Consider the following 24,840-nt stretch of genomic DNA (forward strand, 5'->3'; position numbering starts at 1 on the left):
TTTATCTCCCCACACCAAGAATTGATTTATATAAAGATTCATAAAGTACAATACCAATTTCAATTAGTTTTCTTCATGAATAGCCAATAGTCCCCCAAGCATTTATTGAATGCCTTGTCCTTTTCACACCAATCAATGTCACTTTTATAATTTTTTTTTTTTTTGAGATGGAGTCTCGCTCTGTCGCCCAGGCTGGAGTGCAGTGGCGCATCTCGGTTCACCGCAACCTTTGCCTCCCGGGTTCACGCAATTCTCTGCCTCAGCCTCCCGAGTAGCTGGGATTACAGACGCCCACCACCACACCTGGCTAATTTTTTTGTATTTTTAGTAGAGACAGGGTTTCACCATCTTGGCCAGGCTGGTCTTGAACTCCTGACCTTGTGATCCACCCCCTCAGCCTCCCTAAGTGCTGGGATTACAGGAGTGAGCCACCGTGCCCAGCCTGTCACTTTTATAATTTATCAATTGCTCTTTTTCTCTGATGCCCTGCAGTCTCGTTAAGATGGGTTTAGTTTTGGATTCCTATGGTTTAACTTTTGCAGAATTCTTTGGAATTACTGTGTCTGGCTACTGATTACTGTGTCTGGGTACTGATTGACATCTTTTAATAGTTCCTGAAAATAATTCTCTTTTTTGTATTCACTCTGTTACCTTCATTTGGAACCTCAATTGAATATATATTACATCTTTCCACTCTCTCCCCCCTGTCTCCCACATATTTTATATTTTACATTCTCTTATTCATATTCCCCATTTTTAAATATCTGAACTCAGTTATTGATAATTTCTTCAGTTCTTTTAGTGAACAAATTCTTGCTTCATCTATGTCTAATCTGCTTTTAAACTTGTCCACCTTGTTCTCTCTTCTTTTCTTAAGCATTATGTTGATTGCTTAGAAGTTCTCTGATTCTTTCCCAAGTCTTGTCCCTTTCTCACAGTTTTCAGCTCCTCTTTTTATTTCTTATAGTTACGTTAAAAATTGTCATTTTAATTCTGTGTCTGATAAGTTTGATATCTGAAAACATCCCAGATATGTTTTTTCACATCTATAATTTCCCCTGGTTCTTCCCCATAGTACTTTGTTTTCATGTGTGTGTGGCTTTTTTCTTTTTTATTATTCATTTTAATAACCTTTATCTTCCAGGTGGGTTAAATGTAAAAACCCATACTATAAAACTGCAAATTTATCATTAGGAAATTCTGACTTAAGTCGGGAAGGATTTTTTGTGAACTAGTCAGGTCAAAAATTTACAAATTATAAAAGAAAATATGTATCATTTAAAACATTAAACCTTCCGGCTTATCAAGAACAACTAAAAGATAAAAATACAACCACAAACTAGGACCTTATTTTTACAACACATGGAATCTGTGGAAATTATTTCAGGATAGGATTGAAGTTGGCATCCTCCAGGGGGGAACAGTATTTCCTAGTTTCCTTCTATCATTGCTAATAACAGGGCTCTTAAGTTAAATTCACCAGTTACGTTTTTTTTCAGTCTACACACATGGTGTAAATGTCATGTTTTTCCCTTTCCTATGAGCTCAGAGAAGTGCCTAATAGTTTTTTAAAAAATATTTTTTAATATACTTAACCCAACACTTTCATAATTTTAATCAGATGGATTGTTCAGGGTCCCCAATCTGCTATAACGCCAGAACTAGAACAGTACTTATATTTTTAGCCATTTCCTGCCCCCTCCCCCCCCACCCCACCCCCGTGTTTTCTTAACTCTTAGCTGGTAAGCTGTTATAAAAGGGTGGACTTGAATACAAGTTTACTTCCCCAAATATAAGATTTCTGATTTCAAAGTAATGACACTCCTGGGATCCATCACTGGGCTCAAGCAGAAATACAGTAGATGACCTCATTCATTCCCAGAGGCAGACCTCAGATTGCAGACCATCAGAACCAAGAGTACAACACACCAGGATCTGGACTTTCCACTGTTTTTAAAGTTTTCACAGTTACTAGGCTGCAATCTTCAAACTCTGCCACAAGAAAAACTCCAGAAGTAACTCTGAGGTCTGAAGTTTCACAAGGAATAACTGTATACTATCTATACTATCTACAGGAAGTTGTGCAGGTCCTCCATTTTCTTGCTTTTTTTGTGTTTTACTTCTTGGATTACCTCTAAAACTCTGAATCTCATCATCATTCTTGCTTGGATTTGGTGACCTGGTTACTGACAGTCAGTTCTTCCCTTGGGTCTAATCTTTTAGCTCTTTCTTTCCTCCACAGTAATTTGCCTTCCACAAACCTTTTCCTATCTTGGACCTATTCCATTTGTTCTTTTCCTGGATTTATGAGTTATCTCTAGTCACTCCTTGTCCTCCTTAAGCACCCAACTTCTCTAGATCTATAAATTACAAAAAGTAGAACTTGGAAGGGAATTATTTGCCTCCTCCAGTTAATGGTGCACTTACTACTCAAACTAGATTGTTGGGAGGGTTACCTGAATCGGTCTTCCATCAGGTGTCAGCACTTCTTCTGAAAGTTCCATCATCTTCAAGGCCATCAGAGCAATGGGTTTAGCATGGCAGAGGCTTTTTCTGTGAAGCCCTGCTGCAACACAGTAGGCATCACCTATTGTTTCCACCTGCAGCAATCAGACAAATCAAATGCAAACGTATGATAATGAGCCTGAAGAGAAATGATTAGTTATCTGCAATCACAAATGTTGCTGAAAAACACGTCGGCAAAACATCAATAAATTAAGCAATTAGACAACTGTGTATAATCACAGCAGAGTTTGCAAACAGCCACAGTCAAATACTGACATCTCACTCCAGGGTTGTTCATTAACATTATCACTAGAGATGATCACTGAAATTAGGAACAATTATAATATAAAATAATTATCCCCCATGAAAATAGAACTGTCAGTATTTTGCCTAGATAATCTCCAAATAATCGCCTTTTCCAGAGCCATCCCTTCATCTCCTTCCAACTTTCAAGTATTCCTTTGGAAAGTATTTTTTTCCCAGTTTTTCCACCTGAAGAAAATTATTCCATACTTTTAGATATATCTGTAATTTTTCATCAGGTCTGTTTTTTCTTACTCTTAAAAATTGTAATGCCTAATGTTTCTTAAATATTCATACTCCATACCATTAATTGTGTCAACCACTTTATGTACATTGTCTCATTTTATCTTCACAAATATCCTACATGAAAGAAACAAGTATTGGGCTGGGTGCAGTGGCTCACGCCTGTAATCCCAGCACTTTGGGAGGCTGAGGCAGCGGATCATGAGGTCAGCAGATCGAGACCATCCTCCAAAATGGTAAAACCCCATCTCTACTAAAAAATACAAAAATTAACTGGGCATGGTGGTGCATGCCTGTGGTCCCAGCTAGTAGGGAGGCTGAGGCAGGAGAATCACTTGAACCCAGGAGGCGGAGGTTGCAGTGAGCCAAGATCACGCCACTGCACTCCAGCCTGGTGACACAGTGAGACTTGGTCTCAAAAAAAAAAAAAAAAAAAAAAAAAAAAAGTGGCACATATATACACCATGGAATACTATGCAGCCATGAAAAAGGATGAGTTCATGTCTTTTGCAGGGACATGGATGAAGCTGGAAGCCATTGTTCTCAGCAAACTAACACAGGAACGGAAAACCAAACACCGCATGTTCTCACTGATAAGCAGGAGTTGAACAATGAGAACACATGGACACAGGGACAGGGACATCACATGCTGGGGCCTGTCAGGGGGTGGGGGGCTAGGGGAGGGATAGCATTGGAGAATACCTAGTGTAGATGACAGGTTGATGGGTGCAGCAAACTGCCATGGCATGTGTATACCTATGTAACAAAACCTGCATGTTCTGCACATGTACCCCAGAACTTAGAGTATAATTTTTTAAAAAAGGAAGAAAGGTGAAAAATTGAGGTGCAGAGGCCCATCCGTAACCATATAACTGAGAGTTAACAGCTACTGTAGGGGTCTTTCCAGACCCTCTTCTAATTCTATTGTCAACATCCATTCTGAATGTCCATTGTTGTTGATAAATATTTTAAATATTTACCCCAGGTTAAAACTCCCAAATTTCCAAAGCATAGAACATGGAATAAAAGTTCTATTACTTTAGAGAAAAGCTCTCTAATTATCCACAATAGAGATGGTGGTATTAATGGCAAAAACTGTAATTACTTTTGCACCAACCTAATAAAATCCTCAATAGTTTTAATATTATTAATTAGGCTGAAGTGATGAAAAATTGTACTAAAAGCACAATTCCAGTGTCACTTTTTCTGTGATGTGCTCCACGTTCCTTCCTTTAGTTTTTATCAAATAATTTCTCAAAGAATTAATCCTTTCTTTATTCTGTTTCAACAGCACTTCCACATCTCTCTGCTTTAACATTCAGCACAAGCTATAATCAATATGTATCTATATAAAGTCAATACATATCCCTGGCTACGATGTGAGCTTTTAAGAAATGGGACTATGTTCAGGAGATCAAGACCATCCTGGCTAACACGGTGAAACCCCATCTCTACTAAAAGTGTAAAAAAAATTAGCCAGGCATGATGGCGGGCGCCTGTAGTCCCAGCTACTCGGGAGACTGAGGTAAGAGAATGGTGTGAACCTGGGAGGCAGAGCTTGCAGTGACCGGAGATCAGGCCACTGCACTCCAGCCTGGGCGACACAGCGAGACTCTATCTCAAAAAAAAAAGAAAAAAAGAAATGGGACTATGTTTTTTTCATCTCTGCATTCACAGAGCTTAGCATAATGTCTATAATATAGCTATTTACTTAATATCTCATATTTAGTGAATATTTGCTAAATGAATAAATAAGTCAATCAACCATGCTAACCATAATTACAATAAGTAATTGTCACTGTTTGCTTATTTTCATCATTCATTTTATGAGCGCCATCTAGATCTGTGTGCTATGTAGATCTGTATAGGAAAAATATGCATCAGTGATGGAGATGCTTCCAGCATAAATATGCCAAGAATTATAAAATAGTCTATTATTTTTAATATCAGAAATTAAATTTCCATGTAAAAGCATTCCAACACTACAATATTAAAAATATATACTGCCTGAAATTATATGAGCACTAATTTAGGGAATATTATGAGAACACTTAAGAAGCTCATGAGACCAACAGTGCAAAACTTATCACTTGATCATCAGGAAATATGCATCAAAACTGATTCAAATACCCCCAGATCTATCATTATATTCAAAAATTTCACTTTAAGACCTGTTTTCTGATGCCAGAAAAACGAAAATAAAATTATATTGTAAGAATAGAAAGACAATGCAATATGAGTTGGCAAAAGTATTATTCCAAAGACTAAAATATACTTCCTGGAAATAATTCTCACTGAGGAAGACACCCATCAAAGAATAAACATCTAAAATGTGGCTATTTACCATTTTTCCTGTAATAAGACAATGTTCTTTGCTAATCTTCACATTATCCCACCCTTTCATATTTGTATACACTTTAAAAATCTATGATGCTATTAGCTGCGTACTTTGAAACTTATTTCTGGTAGTCAGATATCAGAACATATAGTCAGTAAATTGCCTGCACAAATCAAAATGCTTTGCAGTAGCTCTGAACATCCAAGTTCCTAGAGCACAATCCCTTCCCGAAATGTCTATCATCATCATCATCGTCATCCTCATCAGCATCTCAATTATCTTTTCAGAAAAAAAAAATGCATTGAATTCCATTAAATGTGTATTACTAGAATTTGCACAAGAATACAGGAGATTAGTTATATGTTGCATTTTCTCCTTAGGAGTATGTACTCTAATTGCATAGAAAAGTTAGACCAATATGTTACCAACTGATATATAAATGAATGAAGTACAAAATAAATGTGGGCACAATGTAAATATGACAAATTCATATTACAATCCATACATGATTGTACAAAACTTTAAGACTAGGCATGGTGGCTGACACCTGGAATCCCAACATTTTGGGAGACCAAGGCAGGAGGACTGCTTGAGTCCAGGAGTTCAAGACCAGCCTGGGCAACATAGTGAGACCTCAATCTCTACAAAAATAAAAATAAAAATTATCCAGGTAAGGTGGCCCTTACCTATAGTCCCAGCTACTTGGGATCGCTAGAGCCCAGGAGATCAAGGCTGCAGTGGGCTATGATTTCACCACTGCACTCCAGACAGGGTGACAAAGCGAGAGCGAGACCTTTCTCTCTTTCTCTCCATAGGTGCGCAAACTAAATATATATATTTAGTTTCCAAATATTAGAAACAATAGGACCAAAGAGGTAGGGAAGACACAGACATCAAAAAAACAGTGACACATATTAGGAAATGAAATTCTCACAATTATTCATAAATATCCAACATACAGAAACCTAAAAATTGTTTTCATAGGCTGGGTTAGATTATGATACAGTAACAATTTAACCTCCAAATCTTAATGCACTAAATAAGCAAAAGTGTATTTCTCATTCATTCTACATATCCATTTGGATTAAGGGATTGGGGTGGAGGGGAGAAACTGTGCCACGTGTCTTCACTCCAGGAACAATGCTAAGAGAACCTCCACATCGGGAACTAGTCGCCACAGCAAAGGAAAAGAGGTTCTGACCAATTGTACAGGAGCTCTTAAAGCTTCCTCCCAGATGTGACATATATATCTTCTTTTCATGGTTCATTGACCAGAGCAAGTTACGTGGCTATGCTTAACTTATAGGGAATGGGAAATGGCAAACTTCCTTGTGCACTGCACGAATGAATAAATAATCACACATTCTCTAATATCAAAATGTCTGGAAAGTTTAAGTAATTGGCATATACATTAAGTGTAAGTAATATATCTTTGTGATTTTTTTTTCTTTCCAGATATATTTGGCACCTTAAGAATATTGGCAGAAACACAACTGTCTTAATGCAGCTTTCCAGGAATGCTCCATTTTTCTCTCTTTTCCTTTCCTCTAAGGCAGCTCTATACAAGTTTAGCAAAATTAAATATATGTGGAAGTGTTAGTGGATTTCTTCAAAGTAATTAGTGGATTTTGCTTCATGAGGAGCAGGAAAAGTGAAAGTGGCATGTATCAATTCCATTGCTCCTGAGTTTATTTCCTTGAGCTAAACCAAAATGAAACAAGTGGACACTGTAAACAGACTACAAAAAAAAAAAAAAAAGAAAAACTGTCTAAAAGTTGACTTTGTTCTGAATTCCTTTATAATTGCCTCAGTGTTTTTATATAGTTTTAAATACAACAGACACAGTTTAAAATAGTGCATTTCATTTATTTTCACCATCTCCCACCTGTTCGTGAATGGCACTGGATAAGAATAAAGACGGCTAAACTAAGCATGGAGATGGGGAAAAGATAATGCTTATGCAAATGTCTGAAAAAACTTACATTATTTGCTGAACATAGAAGAGGAGGCTTAAGTACTAAAAATACATACAACTGCTCCCTTACATATTACTATAGCTGCTTTTATAAAACTTTAAAGAATTTGCCTATCTCAGTTTATCTTTTCTCAAAACTTTAGAATCAAAATCTTTATATTATTCCAGAAATAAAGGTGGTGTAAATAAATATATCAGAGCTATGCATTCACCTTGTTTTTTTGTTTTTTAAGACAGGGTCTCACTCTGCCTACTTAGACTGGAGTACAGTGGCATGATGTGGGCTCTCTGCAACCTCTCCATCCTGGGCTCAAGCAATCCTCCCACCTCAGCCTCCCATGTAGCTGGGACTACAGGCACATGTCACCATGCCTGGCTAATTTTTTTTTTTTTTTACTTTTTGTAGAGACAGGGTTTCACCATGTTGCCCAGGCTAGTCTCGAACTCCTGGGCTCAAGAGATTTGTCCACCTCAGCCTCCCAAAGTGCTGGGATTACAGGCATGAGCCACCACACCCATCCCATTTACCTCGTTTGTTTATTTTAGTTTTAGATCATTTAAAAGAATTTCTTCTAGCTCCTAACAGAATTTCATTCCCATAACATTTTTCTCCTTGCCCTCTAGGCTAATACTTAAGAAATATCTGGGAATTTCTTGGATATTTGGGCACAGATGGAAGAAAGAAGTCAGGGTGAGGGGGTCAGTATTGAGGATAAGATTAGCCAAAAGAACAATGTACACAATTAGGCAATTAACCATCCCTGTTCCATGGGACTCTTGACCACCTCAGTCCTTCAATCCGACAGTCCTATGTCTGTCCCTCTTTGAATTTTCTATGGGGCGTAAGAGCAGAGGGTCAGAGAGCTCTGGTAGTCTACATTACTGAACAATCTTCCCAGGACACAATCAAGAGAAGCAGCAAATTGGAAAGTCTGCTTTCCAGCCGTTTTGTGTTCTAGGGTGCTCTGGTGCCTTAAAAAGAGACAGAGAGAGAAGAGAGATTGGAATGAGATGTAGGCAGACAGATACAGATAAACTTTAAAGATGAGAAATGCTTTCTTTTCTCTCCTAGTATCTCACAGAGCACCTGGACACCTCATCATGCTCAGGTGGGTGAAAGGGGACTGGTAAATGTCCCATATTCTTCATGGTCTTATTGGCTGTCACCAAGAATGCTTGGTTCTTAGAAAGGATGCCATATTTCCCTTGCTAAGAGAACTGGGCCACACCTGCCAGCCCAATCAGCTGACATTCGGTGTGGTTCCTGGGTGACAGGGAGGATGGAGCATAGTAGAGGGCTTCTCCAATGGTTGGCCAAGAGTCTGAGTCCATAAGCAGTTGTGGAAGTCTTTGGTGACTAGAAACTGAACAATGAGGTCAATGGCAGTCTGCGCAAGAATATCCAAAAGGCTGGCCAGGAAACACACATACACACACACACACACACACACACACAACCATAGCCCAGGCCTTCATGGATACTTACTAGTAACAGAAGAGCAGGAAAAACTATGGTCTTGGATAGATTAAGAGGCCCTCTACTTTTTGTCCTTCACTTCAGACATACACAGCAACTTGCCACTGTTTATGTCCCTGTTTTGCCAGATACTCAGTAGGGTGGCTGAAAAGAACTCCTAACCAAAGATGAAAATCTATGTGATTGTGGTCAAGCAAAGGTATTAGGTCCATGGAATGCCCACGGAACATATTCGAAGATAAGCAGCTTGCCACCAGCCTTGAACCCAGCCTTTCGTTGTTCCTCAGGTTGCGGTTCTTAAAGATACACTGACCCTCTTTGAAGATAACTCATAAAGACCTACATCAAAAAGAGACAGGAAGGCCCTGATATAGACAAGGGTTCAAGCCATGTAGATGAAAGAATGCAGTTTTCACCATTTTCCTGGCTTAGACAAAGTGATGGGCATGTTCATAAAAACCACATTCTTGAAGCTGGGAGCACTAAAAGTCCGGAGAAGCCAAGATGCAAGGAGTTCAGCACACAGACATCACTGTTGGCCAAGCACAGGTCCAACAATAGATGGCAGATGATCTGGAGCAGGGGCAACTTCCAAAAGTAGGAGTTGGCTACACTGATACCAGAACAGCCTGAGTATCTCCATGGGCTGCCCTGCTGAAGGTAACCTGGCTTTCCCTCCACATAACAGTTGGTATTTCAGGAGTTGGGCTAGAGATCCCTTTAAAAATAACAGCAATCTTACCAGGTTCTGGAAGCCTATAGTCTGAGGACCAGATGAAGAACCTATAGGTGATATCCTGCTCCTACAGGACTGGGGCATGGGATCCTTGCCATGTGACTGGAATGAAAGGAAATGCCACTTGTCCAGAGGATCTGACCCCATATTGTTTAATGATTACCTTGTTTCTGAAGTAGAGGTTTGTTCAAAAAAAAATTTCGAACATGTAGCATGTCCTTAGATGTCTGAACTCTTTACCCCTTAATTGAGATGGCCCTCAGCAAATCTGCACCTTGGCCCCTATGCATGACCTTTGGGTGGGGGTGGTTTCAAAAGGTGGCATCCCAGAAGGTGAGTATATTTTGTTTGATGAATCTGTGGTCTCATCTCAGTGTCACCATATCCACCCAAACTTGGGCTCCAGCTGGAGGAAGCCCCTGTTAGCCTGTGCAGGTACTGTCTCCAGCTCCAGCCTTCAGAAAGTCCATGGCATTCAGAGGCCAGGGCTTTGCCTCCTCCTTCATCTCTGTCACTTTATTTTCCTTCATCATTTTCCCTCTTCTCTACATGGGTATCACTTCATCAACTCTTCTTCAACCTACATTTCTTCCACCTACATTTCTTCCTCCACCAGCATCTCTCCACCTTCTTTTCACCCACCACCTCCACTGCTTTCCTCACCTCTCCTGCTGCTATTGAGAAAATGGCACACTCCTCAGTTGTCACTTTTTTAGCCAACTCACCATACCAGCTATTGCCTGCGTCACAGTGCCAGCCACAACCCTGTAGGTTATTCTCCCAGTGTTTATGGGGGTTGAGAGGGCACTCCTTCCTGAAAGCAGGATGCTCACCAAGACCAGTGGTGCCAGTAGAAAACTAAGTCATCACAGGTGATGACTGGCAGGGTGGGGCAGCCTGAAAATTGCCATACCTCTGTCTCTCTAGCTCTAGAGGAGGGAGTGCCCCTGGTCCCAGTTGCTGGGACCAGAACAAGAGATAAACAAAACTGAGGAAGAAGGGGCTCCACCTCCCATAGGGAACAAAGAAGCATTCTCTACCTCTTTGGCATCTGGGCATAAGCATATGCATTTTAATCAGACATTATATTGTGACTCTACCTCCACATTTTAATTTTATCCTTCCCCATAAATGTGATTACCAAAAAGGAAAGTTATTAAGATTTTTTTTTAGTTTCTGTAAGTAACCTTGTAGTCATTCAATATGAAGATCTGCATTACAGGATCTTATTTTATGATGCTAAAGATTAATATTCTAGCAATAATTTTTGTATATTAATGAGATTAATGTTGCAGAGGCTGGAGCTCCGTACTCATCCTCCATGTGAAGTCATGGGTAATACCTACAGAACTAAGGTGTGATAAAGAGTCATTAAAGTAACCTCATAATACCTCTAACTTTCTATGGGCATTACTATCTGTCATATGAAGAACTGAAAGTCCTCAGCTGGCATTGTCATTAACCTACACAGGCACTTCAGAGAGAAGAATCTGTATACATAGGTACCCACTCCTTGCATAGGCTCAGGAAAATAAAAGGTCATCTCTTAAAGCCCACCATCATTTTTAGAAGTGGGTAGCTTTTTTCTCCAGTACAGCTTTAAATTCAAAGTCTGATTCTCAAAGACCCTAACAGAGAGGATGGATTGAAACTAGGCTTATTTACTCTTTCTAAAGGCCCCTGAAAGCCTCATGGATGCACATATTACTTTTAAAGGAGAAGATGCAAAAAGAGAAGAAAAACCATTTCCACTTCACTGAGTATATGACTTTTTTAGGGCACATCCCAAACAAAACTGCAAACTAGGCAAAGTCTATCTCAGGACTCAGCCCTCAGTATTTTCAAGTTTTCTTTCCTGATTTCTGGACCCGTAATTTTCTTTCTTTTTGTTTGGCAAGGGGGTATCTGTAACTTTCTTACAACCATACCTGATGGACAAATTTCTATCACTCTCACAGTATGTATCATGTTAATGTGTGTGTGTGTGTTTATATTCCTCTCCGCCTACTAGATATTTACTCAACTTTATATCCCTGGACCTGAGTACAGAATCAGGATGCCCCTAATAGTTCTATTAAATGCTTTAAATTGCATTCAATTTCTACATTTAGGGGTCCGAACTGGCCCTTAAGCAAGTTTTCAATTGCAAAATTCAGGACAACCTGCATAAGAATCACCCAGAAGGTATTTGTTAAAAATTAGATTCCCAGGCTCCACTTGGATTTACTGAATCAAAATATGGATATAAAGGCCAGCTATCTGCATTCACAAGCTTCAGTTGTTTTATATGATTCCCAAAGTCTGAAGACTTCTCGTATATGAAGTGAGTTAAAAATAGTACAACATTCACCCCGATATCCACCTTTTTTTTTTTTTTTTTTAAAGAGCAGTGGCTTTCAGAAAGGAGAAAAGCACTTCTAACCTGACCCCAGCTATTCCCATGTACTCCTTCTCTGTCTTCCACTCCATCCACAGGGGTAATAAACTTTTCCAGATATTTCCTTGTTTGTTGAAAGTGCACACTACAACGACCAGTCCAAATGTGCACATGCACACGCACACATGCCACACATGCTGAGAATCTGGCACAGCAGGCATTCAATGATCCAAGGAAAGTTTGTTGAGCTCAATTAAACACACCCAAGCTCACTGTACATAATGATTTAGCAATTCAAATGGAAACAGGTTTAAGGATTTATTGACAAGGCTACAAACAAAAACAAAACAAAAAAAAACAGCCTCTTCATCCTTTCTTTAAAAAAAAAAATTATCTAATTACACTCATTTTGGTTGACATTTTTGACCCAAATACGGCTGCTTTTAAGGATGTCTCTACACAGTGCTCAGCTGGTACAGTGTTGAAAAGGAGGTCATGGATATAAATAGAACAGTGATTTGGCCTGGGAACTACTCCCAAATGAAGGAAAATGGATTCCAAATGACTGCCTATCACAGAAAGCTCTCCTCCTGATAAAACTCTCAGTAGGTCTTTCAATGTGCATTCTAGTTCCTGCACGGGAATCTCCTTCGTGTGGAAAATACTGTTTCTACCTCCCAGGTTGTTTATCATAAAGGATATTGAATACTGAAGCATGTTAGGAAAGAGAAATACATTAAAATATCCAGTCAAAATTTCATTCTAAATCATTGTTAGATGTGGGCAATTCAAAATTTCTGACAGTCCCGTAAGATCTTCAACACTAGGGCTCCAGTTTCCCAGGTTCATCCACCTCTACCACTGTAATTTACTCCATGTTCCAATCAAAATGGGTAACTCAATGTTCTTTGCGAACTTTCTGTACCTCCCACCACCATATTAATACTCAATGTTATTATTCTACCTAGAGTTCATCCACTCACTCTTTAGAAAATCATATTCAATTATTTTTCAAGGATTTCTGATTTACCAGAACTTTAAATATATCCCCAGAGAATGGCAAATGTCTGCTATATTTTGAATAAACACATAAGGAGTGCTAAGTAATGTTAATTGATGTCACAAAAGTAAATCCTGTGACCCAATTTAGCATATCAAGTGAAAATATTAAGAATTCATTTTTTAGTATTTTTTGTGTGGTGGTTTCTTTTTTATTAATTTTTGATTTTTAATTGTGGGTACACAGTATATATTATATATAATTATACTCTTAGTTATTTTTAAATGTACAATTAAATTATTTTTTACTATAGTCGTCCTGTTGTGCCAGCAAATACTAGGTCTTATTCATTCTTTCTCTTTTTTGTACCCATTAACCATCCCCACTTCCCCATGACCACTCTACTACCATTCCCAGTGTCTAGTAACCAACCTTCTGCTGTCTATCTCCATGAATTCAATTTTTTACATTTTAGCTTCCACAAGTGAGAACGTGGGAAATTTGTCTTACTTTTTTTTTTGCTTGAAAACTTTATTAAAATAAGGATTAAACCTGAAAAAAGAGCAATCAGAATGCCAACCCTTAGCATAAAAGCAGCAAGAAAAAGGAAAGAGAGAAAGGGAGAGAGAGAGAGAGAGAGAGAGAGAGAGAGAAAGAAGGAAAGAAAAAGGAAGGGAAGGGGAGGGTGAGGGGGGAGGGGAAGGGGAGGGTGAGGGGGGAGGGGAAGGGGAGGGTGAGGGGGAGGGGAAGGGGAGGGTGAGGGGGAGGGGAAGGGGAGGGTGAGGGGGGAGGGGAAGGGGAGGACGAGGGGGGAGGGGCGGGGGAGGGGGAGGGGGGAGGGTGGGGGAGGGGGAGGGGGAGGGTGGGGGGAGGGGGGAAGCGGGAGAGGGGAGGGGGGAGAGGGGAGGGGGGAGAGGGGAGGGGGGAGAGGGGAGGGGAAAGGCAGGGGAAGGGAAGGGTGGGAGGGGAGGGGGATGGGGAAGGGAAGGGGAGGGGAGGGGTGAGGGGAAAGGGAGGGGAAGGGCAGGGAAAAAGAGAAAGAGAGAACAAGAGAAAAAGAAAGAAGGAAGTTTGTCTTTCTGTGCCCGGCTTGTTTCAGTTAACGTAATGACTTCCAGGTCCATCCATCTTATCGCAAATGACAGGATCTCATTCTTTTTATGGCTGAATAGTACCCCATTGTGTATATGTACCACATTTTCTTCATTCATTTGTCTGTTGATGGACACTTAGGTTTCTTCCAAATCTTGGCTATTGTGAATGGTACTACAACAAACATGGGAGCGCAGGTATCTCTTCCATATACTTACTTCCCTTCTTTTGGACATATACCTAAGAGTAGGATTGCTGGGTTGTAGGGTAGCTCTATTTTTAGTTTTCTGAGGAACCCACAAACTATTCTCCATATTGGTTGTACTAATTTACATTCCCACCAACAATGTACAAGGGTTCCCTTTGCTCCAGATTTTCTCCAGTATTTATTATTACCTGTCTCTTGGGATAAAAGCCATTTTAACTGAGGTGAGATGCTATCATATTGTACTTTTGATTTGCATTTCTCTGATGATCAAAGATATGAAGCATTTTTTCATATACCTGTTTGCCATTTCTCTTCTTGTGAGAAATATCTACTCAGACCTTTTGTCCATTTTAAAATCAGATTATTAGATTTTTTTTTTTCCTATTGAGTTGTTTGAGCTCCTTATATATTCTGGTTATTAATCCCTTGTTAGATGGGTAGTTTGCAAATATTTTCTCCCATTCTGTGGGTTGTCTCTTCACTTTGTTAATTGTTTCCTTTGCTGTGCAGAAGATTTTTAACTTGATGTGATCCCATTTGTCCATTTTCACTTTCATTGCCTGTGCTTGTGGGATGTTACTCAAGAAATCTTTGCCCACTCCAATGTCCTGAAGAGTTTCTCTAATGTTTTCTTTTAGTGATTTCATAGTTTGAGGTCTTAGATTTAAGTCTTTAACCCATTTTAATTTGATTTTTCTATATGGCAACATAGTGGTCTAGTTTCTTTCTTCTGCATATGCATATCCAGTTTTCCCAGCATCATTTATTGAAGAGACTGTCCTTTCCCAAATGTATGTTCTTGGCACCTTTGTCAAAATTGAGTTAACTGTAGATGTATGGCTATATTCTGGGTTCTCTGTTCTGTTCCACTGGTCAATGTGTCCGTCTTTATGCCAGTACCATGTTATTTTGGTTACTATAGTTCTGTAGTATAATTTGAAGTCAGGTATTGTGATTCCTCGAGTTTTGTTCTTTTTGCTGTATAGTTTTAGCTATTCTGGGTCTTTTGTGATTCTGTATACATTTTAAGGTTATGTTTTATATTTCTGTGAAGAATGTCATTGGTATTTTGATAGGAATTGCATTGAATCTGTAGTTTGCTTTGGGTAGTATGGATATTTTAACAATATTGATTCTTCCAATCCATCAACATGAAATATATTTCCATTTTTTGTGTCTTCTTCAATTTCTTGAATCAATGTTGTATACCTTTCATTGTAGAGATCTTTCACTTATTTGGTCAAGTTCATTGCTAGGTATTTAATTTTATTCCTCTGACTGTGTACTTTCAAATAGCTTTGTCTTCAAGCTCACTAATTCTTTCTTCGGCTTGATCAATTCTGCTATTAAAGAGACTGATACATTCTTCAGTATGTCAATTGCATTTTTCAATTTTAGAATTTCTGCTTGAGGTTTTTAACTATTTCAATTTCTTTGTTAAATATACCTGACAGAATTCTGAATTCCTTTTCTGTGTTATCTCAGATTTCTTAGTTTCCTCAAAACAGCAATTTTCAGTTGTCTGTCTGAAAGGTCACATATCTCTGTTTCTCCAGGATTAGTCGCTGGTGCTTTATTTAGTTCATTTGGTGAAGTCATGTTTTCCTGGATGATCTTGATGCTAGCTGATATTCACTTGTGTCTGTGCATGCAGAGTTCAGAATTTATTGCAGTCTTCATAGTTTGGGCTTGTTTGTACTTGTCCTTCTTGGGAAGGCTTTCCAGGTATTTGAAAGGACCTTGGTGTTGTGATCTAAGCCCTAGATCTAATGCCACCCGCATTAGCTCTGCACTGGGGGCACCCAAGCCCAGTAATGCTGTGGTTTTTACACACTCATAGAGGTACCACCTTGGTGGTCTTGGATAAGTCCCAGAAGAATTATCTGGATTACCAGGCAGAGACTCTTTTTCTCTTCCCTTACTTTCTCCCAAATAATGGGAGTCTCTCTCTCTGTGCTGAGCCACCCGGAGCTTGGGATAGAGGGACACGAACAACCCTGTGGCCACCAACACTGGGACAGTGCTGGGTCAGACCTAAAGCCAATACAACACTGGGTCTTGCTCAAGACCTGCTGTAACCACTACCTAGCTACTGCCTTTGTTTTCTTAAGGCCCTTGGGCTCTAAAAGCAGCAGGTGGCAAAGTTAGCCAGGCTTGTGTCCTTTGCTTCACTGCAGTGAGTTACCCCAAGGCCCAGGGAAGTCCAGAGACGCCATCTGATAGCTAAGGATTGGAATAAAAAAACTTGGAAGTCTACCTGGTTTTCTACTCTAGTGTGGTTGAGCTGGCCCTGAAACCATGATACACCTTCCTACTCTTCCCTCCCCTTTCCACAGGCAGAGGAGCTTCACCCTGTGGCCACCACCACCATAGGCCCACAGGTACATCAAACAGGCTACCGCTCATGTTCACTTAAGGCCCAAGGGCTCTTCAGTCCGCTTGCGTGAATGCTGCCAGGCCTGGGGCTTATCCTTTGGGGCAATGGGCTGCCCTCTGGCCCAGGGCAGGTCCAGAAATGCTACACAAGAGCAAGGCCTAGAATCAAGAACCTCAATGGCTTACTTGTTGCTCTACCTCACTAGGGCTGAGCTGGTACCTAAGGTGTAAGACAAAGGCCCTTTTACTTTCCCCTCTGCTTTTCTCAACCAGATGAAGTTGCTCACTGTAGCCTCCACAACTGAGACTGCTGAGTCTCACTTGAAGCCAGTGCATCTTAGAGTCTTGCTTAAGGCCCACAGAGTAGTAGCTGGGTATCGCTGGTGGTTATTCAGGGCCCAAGGGCTCTTTAGGTGATGGGTCCAGCTAGGACTGGATCCTTCCCTTCAATAGTTAGGTTCCCTTGTGGCCCATGGTGTGTCTAGAAATGTCTGGGAACTAGTGCCTGAAATGGGGGCCTCATGACTCTGACCGGTGCCATATCCTGCTGTGGCTGAGCTGGTATCCAAGATGCAAGACAAAGTCCTCTTTACTTTTCCCTCTCTTCTCCTTAAGCGAAAGGAAGAAGTCTCTTTTGGAGATGTAAGTTGCACTGCCTGGGGTTGAGGGAGGGGTGCTGCAAGCATTCCCTTAGCTGCCCAAGTTGGTATCTCACTAAGTTATGTCTCCCACAAGTCCACTGGCCCCAGGCCCAGATCATTACTAAAACTTGCAGTACTTGTGGCCTGGACTGACTTTCAAGTTTATTTAAGACTCCAGAGCACTTTAGTCCATGGTGGCAAGGTTTGGCAGAACTCAAGTTCTGACCACTGGCATGGGTGATTCCCCTCTGCCTAGGGCTGGTCTAAATGCTCCCTCTGTGTGAGTGTCAGCTGAGTTCAGCCTGGTTTTGCTTTCTGCTATGACACGACAGCACAGAGTTCAATACAAAGTCTCACAATCACTGCAGTCTCCTTCTCTCCAGTGCACAAATTTCTCCATGCTTTGCAGCTACTACAGGGGGAATTGGGAAGGTATAGTGTCAACAATTGAGGACTGTCTTTCCCACACTCTTCAGTGCCTCTTTCAGCGATATGAAGTTTAAATCAGATACTGTGAGTATTCACCTGATTCTGGTTCTTATGGAGGTATTTGTGTGTGTGTGTGCGTGTGTACACGTGCTCATGTGCAGATGGTTGTTGAATTTGGTGTCCCTGTGAAGGAGACAATCAGTGGAAACTTCTCTTCTGCCATCTTGATCCACCCCTCAATAATTCACTTTTTAAAGGAGACCATCTTAACCCATAAATGCTACAATTTTTATATATCTACGGAATTACTATCTTTTATTTTCTCGGAATAAGTATAGATTTAAAAAAGGCCTCCCCTAGTCCATCTTCCAGAAGTCAAATTTGTCACATGCTTCCAAATCCACCTCTCATGCCACATCTTTTCTGAAAGTATCCCCAGTCCTCAGCAGAATAATATATTTGATTCCTTTAGAACACCAATAAAATTTGGTTTTTATATATCTTATACTGAACTCATTTATGTTTCATACCAGAAGAGCTGGTACCATTCCTACTAAAACTATTCCAAAAAATTGAGGAGGGACTCCTCCCTAACTCATTCTGTAATGGCAGCATCATCCTGATCCCAAAACTTGGCAGAGATACAATAAAAAAAGAAAAAAAAACTTAGGGCCAGCATCCTTGATGAACACTGATGCAAAAATCTTCAACAAAATACTTGCAAACTGAATCCAGCAACAAATCAAAAAGCTTACCCACTATCAGCCGGGCGCAGTGGCTCACGTCTGTAATCCCAGCACTTTGAGAGGCTAAGGCAGGCAGATCACGAGGTCAGGAGTTCGAGACCAGCTTGGCCAACATAGTGAAACCCCATCTCTACTAAAAATACAAAAATTAGCCAGGCTTGGTGGTGGGTGCCTGTAATCCCAGCTACTCGGGAGGCTGAGGCAGGACAATCACTTGAATCCAGGAGGCAGAGGTTGGAGTGAGCCGAGATCGCACCATTGCACTCCAGCCTGGGCAACAGAGTGAGACTCCATCTCAAAAAAAAAAAAAAAAAAGCTTACCCACTATCATCAAGTAGGCATTATCCCTGGGTTACAAGGTTGGTTCAACATACACAAATCAATAAATGTGATTCATCACAAAAACAGAACTAAAGACAAAAACCACATGATTATCTCAAGAGATGCAGAAAAAGGCTTCCAATAAAATTCAACATCCCATTCATGTTAAAAACTCCCAATAAAATAGGTATTGAAGGAACATACCTCAAAATAATAAGCGTCACAAATGACAAGCCCAAAGCCAATATCATACTGAATGGGCAAAAGCTGGAAGCATTCTCCATGAAAACCAGCACAAGACAAGGATGCCCTCTCTTGCCTATCCTATTCAACACAGTATTGAAAAAGAAATTAAGAAAATGATCCCACTTAAAGTAGCAACAAAAAGAATAAACTACTTAAAATTAATTTCATCAAGGATGTGAACGATGTGTACACTGAAAACTATAATATATTGATTAAAGAAATTGAAGACACATCAGTGGAAAAATATCTGTTCATGGAATGGAAAAATTAATATTGTAAAAATGTCCATAAAATCCAAAGTGATTACAGATTCAATGCAATCCCTATCAATATTCCAATGCAATCCCTTTCAAAATTCACAGAAATAGAAAAAAAATCCTAAAATTCATATATAACTACAATATCCAAAATAATCCTGAGAACGAAGAACAAAGCTGGAGCCGTCAGATTTCCTGATTTCAAACTAATCACTACAGAATTGTAATGAAAATAGTATGGTGATGGCATATCAACAGACACACACACCAATGGGACAGAATGAGATCCCAGAACTAAATCTACACAATCTTTTACAAGGGTACCAAGAAAACACAATGGAAGAAGAATCTTCTCTTCAATAAATTGGTTGGGAAGCTAGATAGGGTTGGGGAAATGAAATTAGATCCTTCTCTTACGACATACAGAAAAATCAACTCAAAATGGAATAAAGACACAAATGTGAGTCCCAAAACTGTAAAACTCTTAGCTAAAAACGTAAGGACAAAGCTCTGTGACACTGGTCTTAGCAATGAGTTTTTTGGATACAACAACAACACAGTCAACAAAAGCAAAAATAAGCAAGTGGGATTACATCAGACTAAAAATATTCTGCATAGCAAAAAAAAAAAAAAAAAGCAATCAACATAATGAAAAAGGCAACCTACAGAAGGGGAGAAAATATTTGCAAACCACAGGTCTGATGAGGGGCTAATATCCAAAATATTCAAAGAACTCATACAACTCAATAGCAAAAACAACAAACAGCCCAATTTAAAAATGAACAAAGGACCTGAACAAACAGTTTTCAAGAGAATACCTAAAAATGGCCAAGAGGGATATGAAACAGCTCAAAATTAGTAATCATAAGGGAAGTGCAAATTAAAGCCACAATGAGGTATCACCTCACACCTGTTAGAATGATGATTATCAAAAGTCTGAGATAACAAATGCCAGTGAGTGTATGGAGAAGTGGGAACATTTGTACACAGTTTTTGAGGATGTAAATTGGGTCAGCTATTATGGAAAACACAATGGAGGTTCCTAAAAAATTAAAAGTAAAACTATAATTTTCAGCAACCCCACTTCTGGATACATAAACAAAGGAAATGAAATCAGGATACTGAAGAGATATCTGCGCTTCCATGTTCATTGCAGCATTATTCAAAATAGCCAAGATGTAACATCAACCTGTGTCTATCAACAGATAAATGAAGAAAATGTGATACACGCACACACAGATGTATGTAATGAAATATTCAGCCATAATAAAGAACAAAATCCTGCCATTTGTGGATGAATCCAGGGGACATTAAGCTGAATTGAAATAAGCCAGACACAGAAAGATAAATACTATATGATCTCACTTATGTAGAATCCAAATAACTCTCTGAGTTTCTCGTATGAACAGAGAGTAGAATGGTGGTTGCCAAGGGGTGAGGGTGGAAGAAATGGGAAGATGTTAGTCAAATGGCAGAAATTTTCAGTTATAAAGACTACATTGTGGGAATCTACCATATAGCATGCTGACTATAGTAACTAATACTGTATTTTATACTTGAAATCTGCTGAGAGTAGATATTAAATGTCCTCACTACACACACACACACACACACAAACACAAAGGTAATTATGTCTTATAATAGATCAACTATGTATTAATTTGATTGTAATAATCATTATACAATCTATACATATATCAAACTGTCACACTGTAAACCTTAAATTTATACTATTTTTATTTAATTATTAATATAACTCAAAAAAGCTGGATAAACAAACACATAAAATCCAATAAATAAAATCCAAATCTAATACAATAAATATCTCAATAGTGTTATTACCCAATGCCTAGATTAGTACTTAAACACAGTATGTGATTCAGAATTATTTATTGAAAATGAAATTAATGACTAAACATATAAAAAATTTAGCATGGTACCTAGCAAATATTAGGCATTCAACTAATATCAGTCCCTGTCCCTTCTTTCATAGCAAATTCCTAAAGACATTCTCTCTGATCTTGGTCTTCTTTCATATGAATAACTCCAGATGGAGTCAATTGCTGATACTGTTGATTAATTTACAACAATTTTCCACATATATATCGTTATTTTGAATTATGAACAGACAAATTCCAAACAATAATCATTTGCTGAACAAGTTTTTTGTGTCAACTGCAACAAATGTGTGAGACCTATAATACTGCTCCCATTTTATAGATGCAGAAGCTGAACACAGATAAGTTATGTGACTTACTAATTAGGTGACAAAGATATAATTAAAATCAGGTTTTCAGACTTTATCTTCAATACCCTTTCCCCTACATTTAGCTACCATTGCACTGTCATAGGCAACTACAACAGTCCTCATCTGGGCTCTCTCTGATGGTCAAAGGACCTTATATTAAGCAGAGGGTTGAAACATGCCTGATTGTATATGAAGCAGTGACACTAGTTATGGAATTTGGTAAGGGAAAAAGAGAGAGGCACAAAGTTGCCCTTTGATGACAGCATAAAAAGCTATCTAATATTAAACTTTGACTATCATAGGAAAATATAACATTAAAAAATGCTTTGGACAATCTTAAGAACAGCATTATCTTAACAGACAGCTTTCATAGATGCCAACACATGTGCCCCTATGCATGTGCATGCCCTCCACCCCCAACACATACAGCTAAATCAGCAGTCTCACAGGAATTTTGCTGCAACTGATTTCTTATCTTTTTCCAACTTGAAAGTCATGTTACCCATTTCAAAGCTTGAAAAATGCATCAAAACTTATTTATATCCATTTTAACCCAAATTTAAGATGACATGGTTAAATTCTCATCTTTCCACTTTAAAAGATGTTTCCAAAAATAAACACAAATCATTTAAAACTTATTAATAGGGAGGCAGCAGCACTGATTCGCAGTTTGAAAACATTTTCCTAGCAAACTACATACAGCTCCAACACTAAGAATTTAGAATCTTAGAATCTCATAGAATCTAATGTTGACAGTGGGGTGTTAAAATCTCCCATTATTATTGTGTGGGAGTCTAAGTCTCTTTGTAGGTCACTCAGGACTTGCTTTATGAATCTGGGTGCTCCTGTATTGGGTGCATATATATTTAGGATAGTTAGCTCCTCTTGTTGAATTGATCCCTTTACCATTATGTAATGGCCTTCTTTGTCTCTTTTGATCTTTGTTGGCTTAAAGTCTGTTTTATCAGAGACTAGGATTGCAACCCCTGCCTTTTTTTGTTTTCCATTTGCTTGGTAGCTCTTCCTCCATCCCTTTATTTTGAGCCTATGTGTGTCTCTGCACGTGAGATGGGTCTACTGAATACAGCACACTGATGGGTCTTGACTCTTTATCAAATTTGCCAGTCTGTGTCTTTTATTGGAGCATTTAGCCCATTTACATTTAAGGTTAATATTGTTATGTGTGAATTTGATCCTGTTATTATGAATTTAGCTGGTTATTTTGATCGTTAGTTGCTGCAGTTTCTTCCTAGCATCGATGGTCTTTACAACTTGGCATGTTTTTGCAGTGGCTGGTAACAGTTGTTCCTTTCCATATTTAGTGCTTCCTTCAGGATGTCTCAGCATTTGCTTGTCTGTAAAGGATTTTATTTTTCCTTCACTTATGAAGCTTAGTTTGGCTGGATATGAAATTCTGGGTTGAAAATTCTTTTCTTTAAGAATGTTGAATATTGGCCCCCACTCTCTTCTGGCTTGTAGAGTTTCTGCCGAGAGATCAGCTGTTAGTCTGATGGGCTTCCCTTTGTGAGTAACCCGACCTTTCTCTCTGGCTGCCCTTAACATTTTTTCCTTCATTTCAACTTTGGTGAATCTGACAATTATGTGTTTTGGAGTTGCTCTTCTCGATGAGTATCTTTGTGGTGTTCTCTGTATTTCCTGAATTTGAATGTTGGCCTGCCTTGCTAGGTTGGGGAAGTTCTCCTGGATAATATCCCGCAGAGTGTTTTCCAACTTGGTTCCATTCTTCCTGTCACTTTGAGGTACACCAATCAGACGTAGATTTGGTCTTTTCACATAGTCCCATATTTCTTGGAGGCTTTCTTTATTTCCTTTTACTCTTTTTTCGCTAAACTTCTCTTCTCGCTTCATTTCATTCATTTGATCTTCAATCACTGACACCCTTTCTTCCAGTTGATCAAATCGGCTACTGAAGCTTGTGTGTTCGTCACGTAGTTCTCGTGCCATGGTTTTCTGCTCCATCAGGTCATTTAAGGACTTCTCTAAGCTGGTTATTCTAATTAGCCATTCGTCTAATCTTTTTTCAAGGTTTTTAGCCTCTTTGCAATGTGTTCGAACTTCCTCCTTTAGCTCGGAGAAGTCTGATCGTCTAAAGCCTTCTTCTCTCAACTCGTCAAAGTCATTCTCTGTCCAGCTTTGTTCCGTTGCTGGAGAGGAGCTGCGTTCCTTTGGAGGGGGAAAGGCGCTCTGATCAACATTAGACAGATCAACGAGACAGAAAGTTAAAAAGGATATCCAGGAATTGAACTCAACTCTGCACCAAGTGGACCTAATAGACATCTACAGAACTCTACCCCAAATCAATAAAATATACATTCTTCTCAGCACCACGTCGCACTTATTCCAAAATTGACCACACAGTTGGAAGTAAAGCACTCCTCAACAGAAATTATAACAAACTGTCTCTCAGACCACAGTGCTATCAAACTAGAACTCAGGATTAAGAAACTCACTCAAAACCGCTCAACTACATTGAAACTGAACAACCTGCTCCTGAATGACTACTGGGTACATAATGAAACGAAGGCAAAAATAAAGATGTTCTTTGAAACCAATGAGAACAAAGACACAACATACCAGAATCTCTGGGACACATTCAAAGCAGTGTGTAGAGGGAAATTTATAGCACTAAAAGCCCACAAGAGAAAGCAGGAAAGATCTAAAATTGACACCCTAACATCACAATTAAAAGAACTAGAGAAGCAAGAGCAAACACATTCAAAAGCTAGCAGAAGGCAAGAAATAACTAAGATCAGAGCAGAACTGAAGGAGATAGAGACACAAAAGACCCTTCAAAAAATCAATGAATCCAGGAGCTGGTTTTTTGAAAAGATCAACAAAATTGATTGATAGACCACATAGCAAGACTAATAAAGAAGAAAAGAAAGAAGAATCAAATAGATGCAATAATGATAAAGGGGATATCACCACCGATCCCACAGAAATACAAATTACCATCAGAGAATATTATAAACACCTCTATGCAAATAAACTAGAAAATCTAGAAGAAATGGATAATTTCCTGGACACATACACCCTCCCAAGACTAAACCAGGAAGAAGTTGAATCCCTGAATAGACCAATAACAGGCTCTGAAATTGAGACAATAATTAATAGCCTACCAACCAAAAAAAGTCCAGGACCACATGGATTCACAGCCAAATTCTACCAGAGGTAGAAGGAGGAGCTGGTACCATTCCTTCTGAAACTATTCCAATCAATAGAAAAAGAGGGAATCCTCCCTAACTCATTTTATGAGGCCAGCATCATCCTGATACCAAAGTCTGGCAAAAACATAACAAAA

The 24,840-nt window shown here is 39.2% G+C and overlaps 1 protein-coding gene across 1 annotated transcript in view; it reads right to left on the bottom strand.

Annotated features, from left to right (window-relative positions):
• GUCY1A2 (guanylate cyclase 1 soluble subunit alpha 2) overlaps window positions 1–24,840 on the bottom strand; it is a 372,058-nt gene that overhangs the window by 106,605 nt on the left and 240,613 nt on the right. The window contains exon 6 of the mRNA XM_054439506.2: window positions 2,457–2,600. Coding sequence (XP_054295481.1) covers window positions 2,457–2,600 — 144 coding nt within the window. The remainder of the gene's footprint in view (window positions 1–2,456; window positions 2,601–24,840) is intronic.

Source organism: Pongo pygmaeus, chromosome 9 (genome assembly GCF_028885625.2).
Source record: "Pongo pygmaeus isolate AG05252 chromosome 9, NHGRI_mPonPyg2-v2.0_pri, whole genome shotgun sequence".
Classification (NCBI taxonomy): Eukaryota; Metazoa; Chordata; class Mammalia; order Primates; family Hominidae; genus Pongo; species Pongo pygmaeus.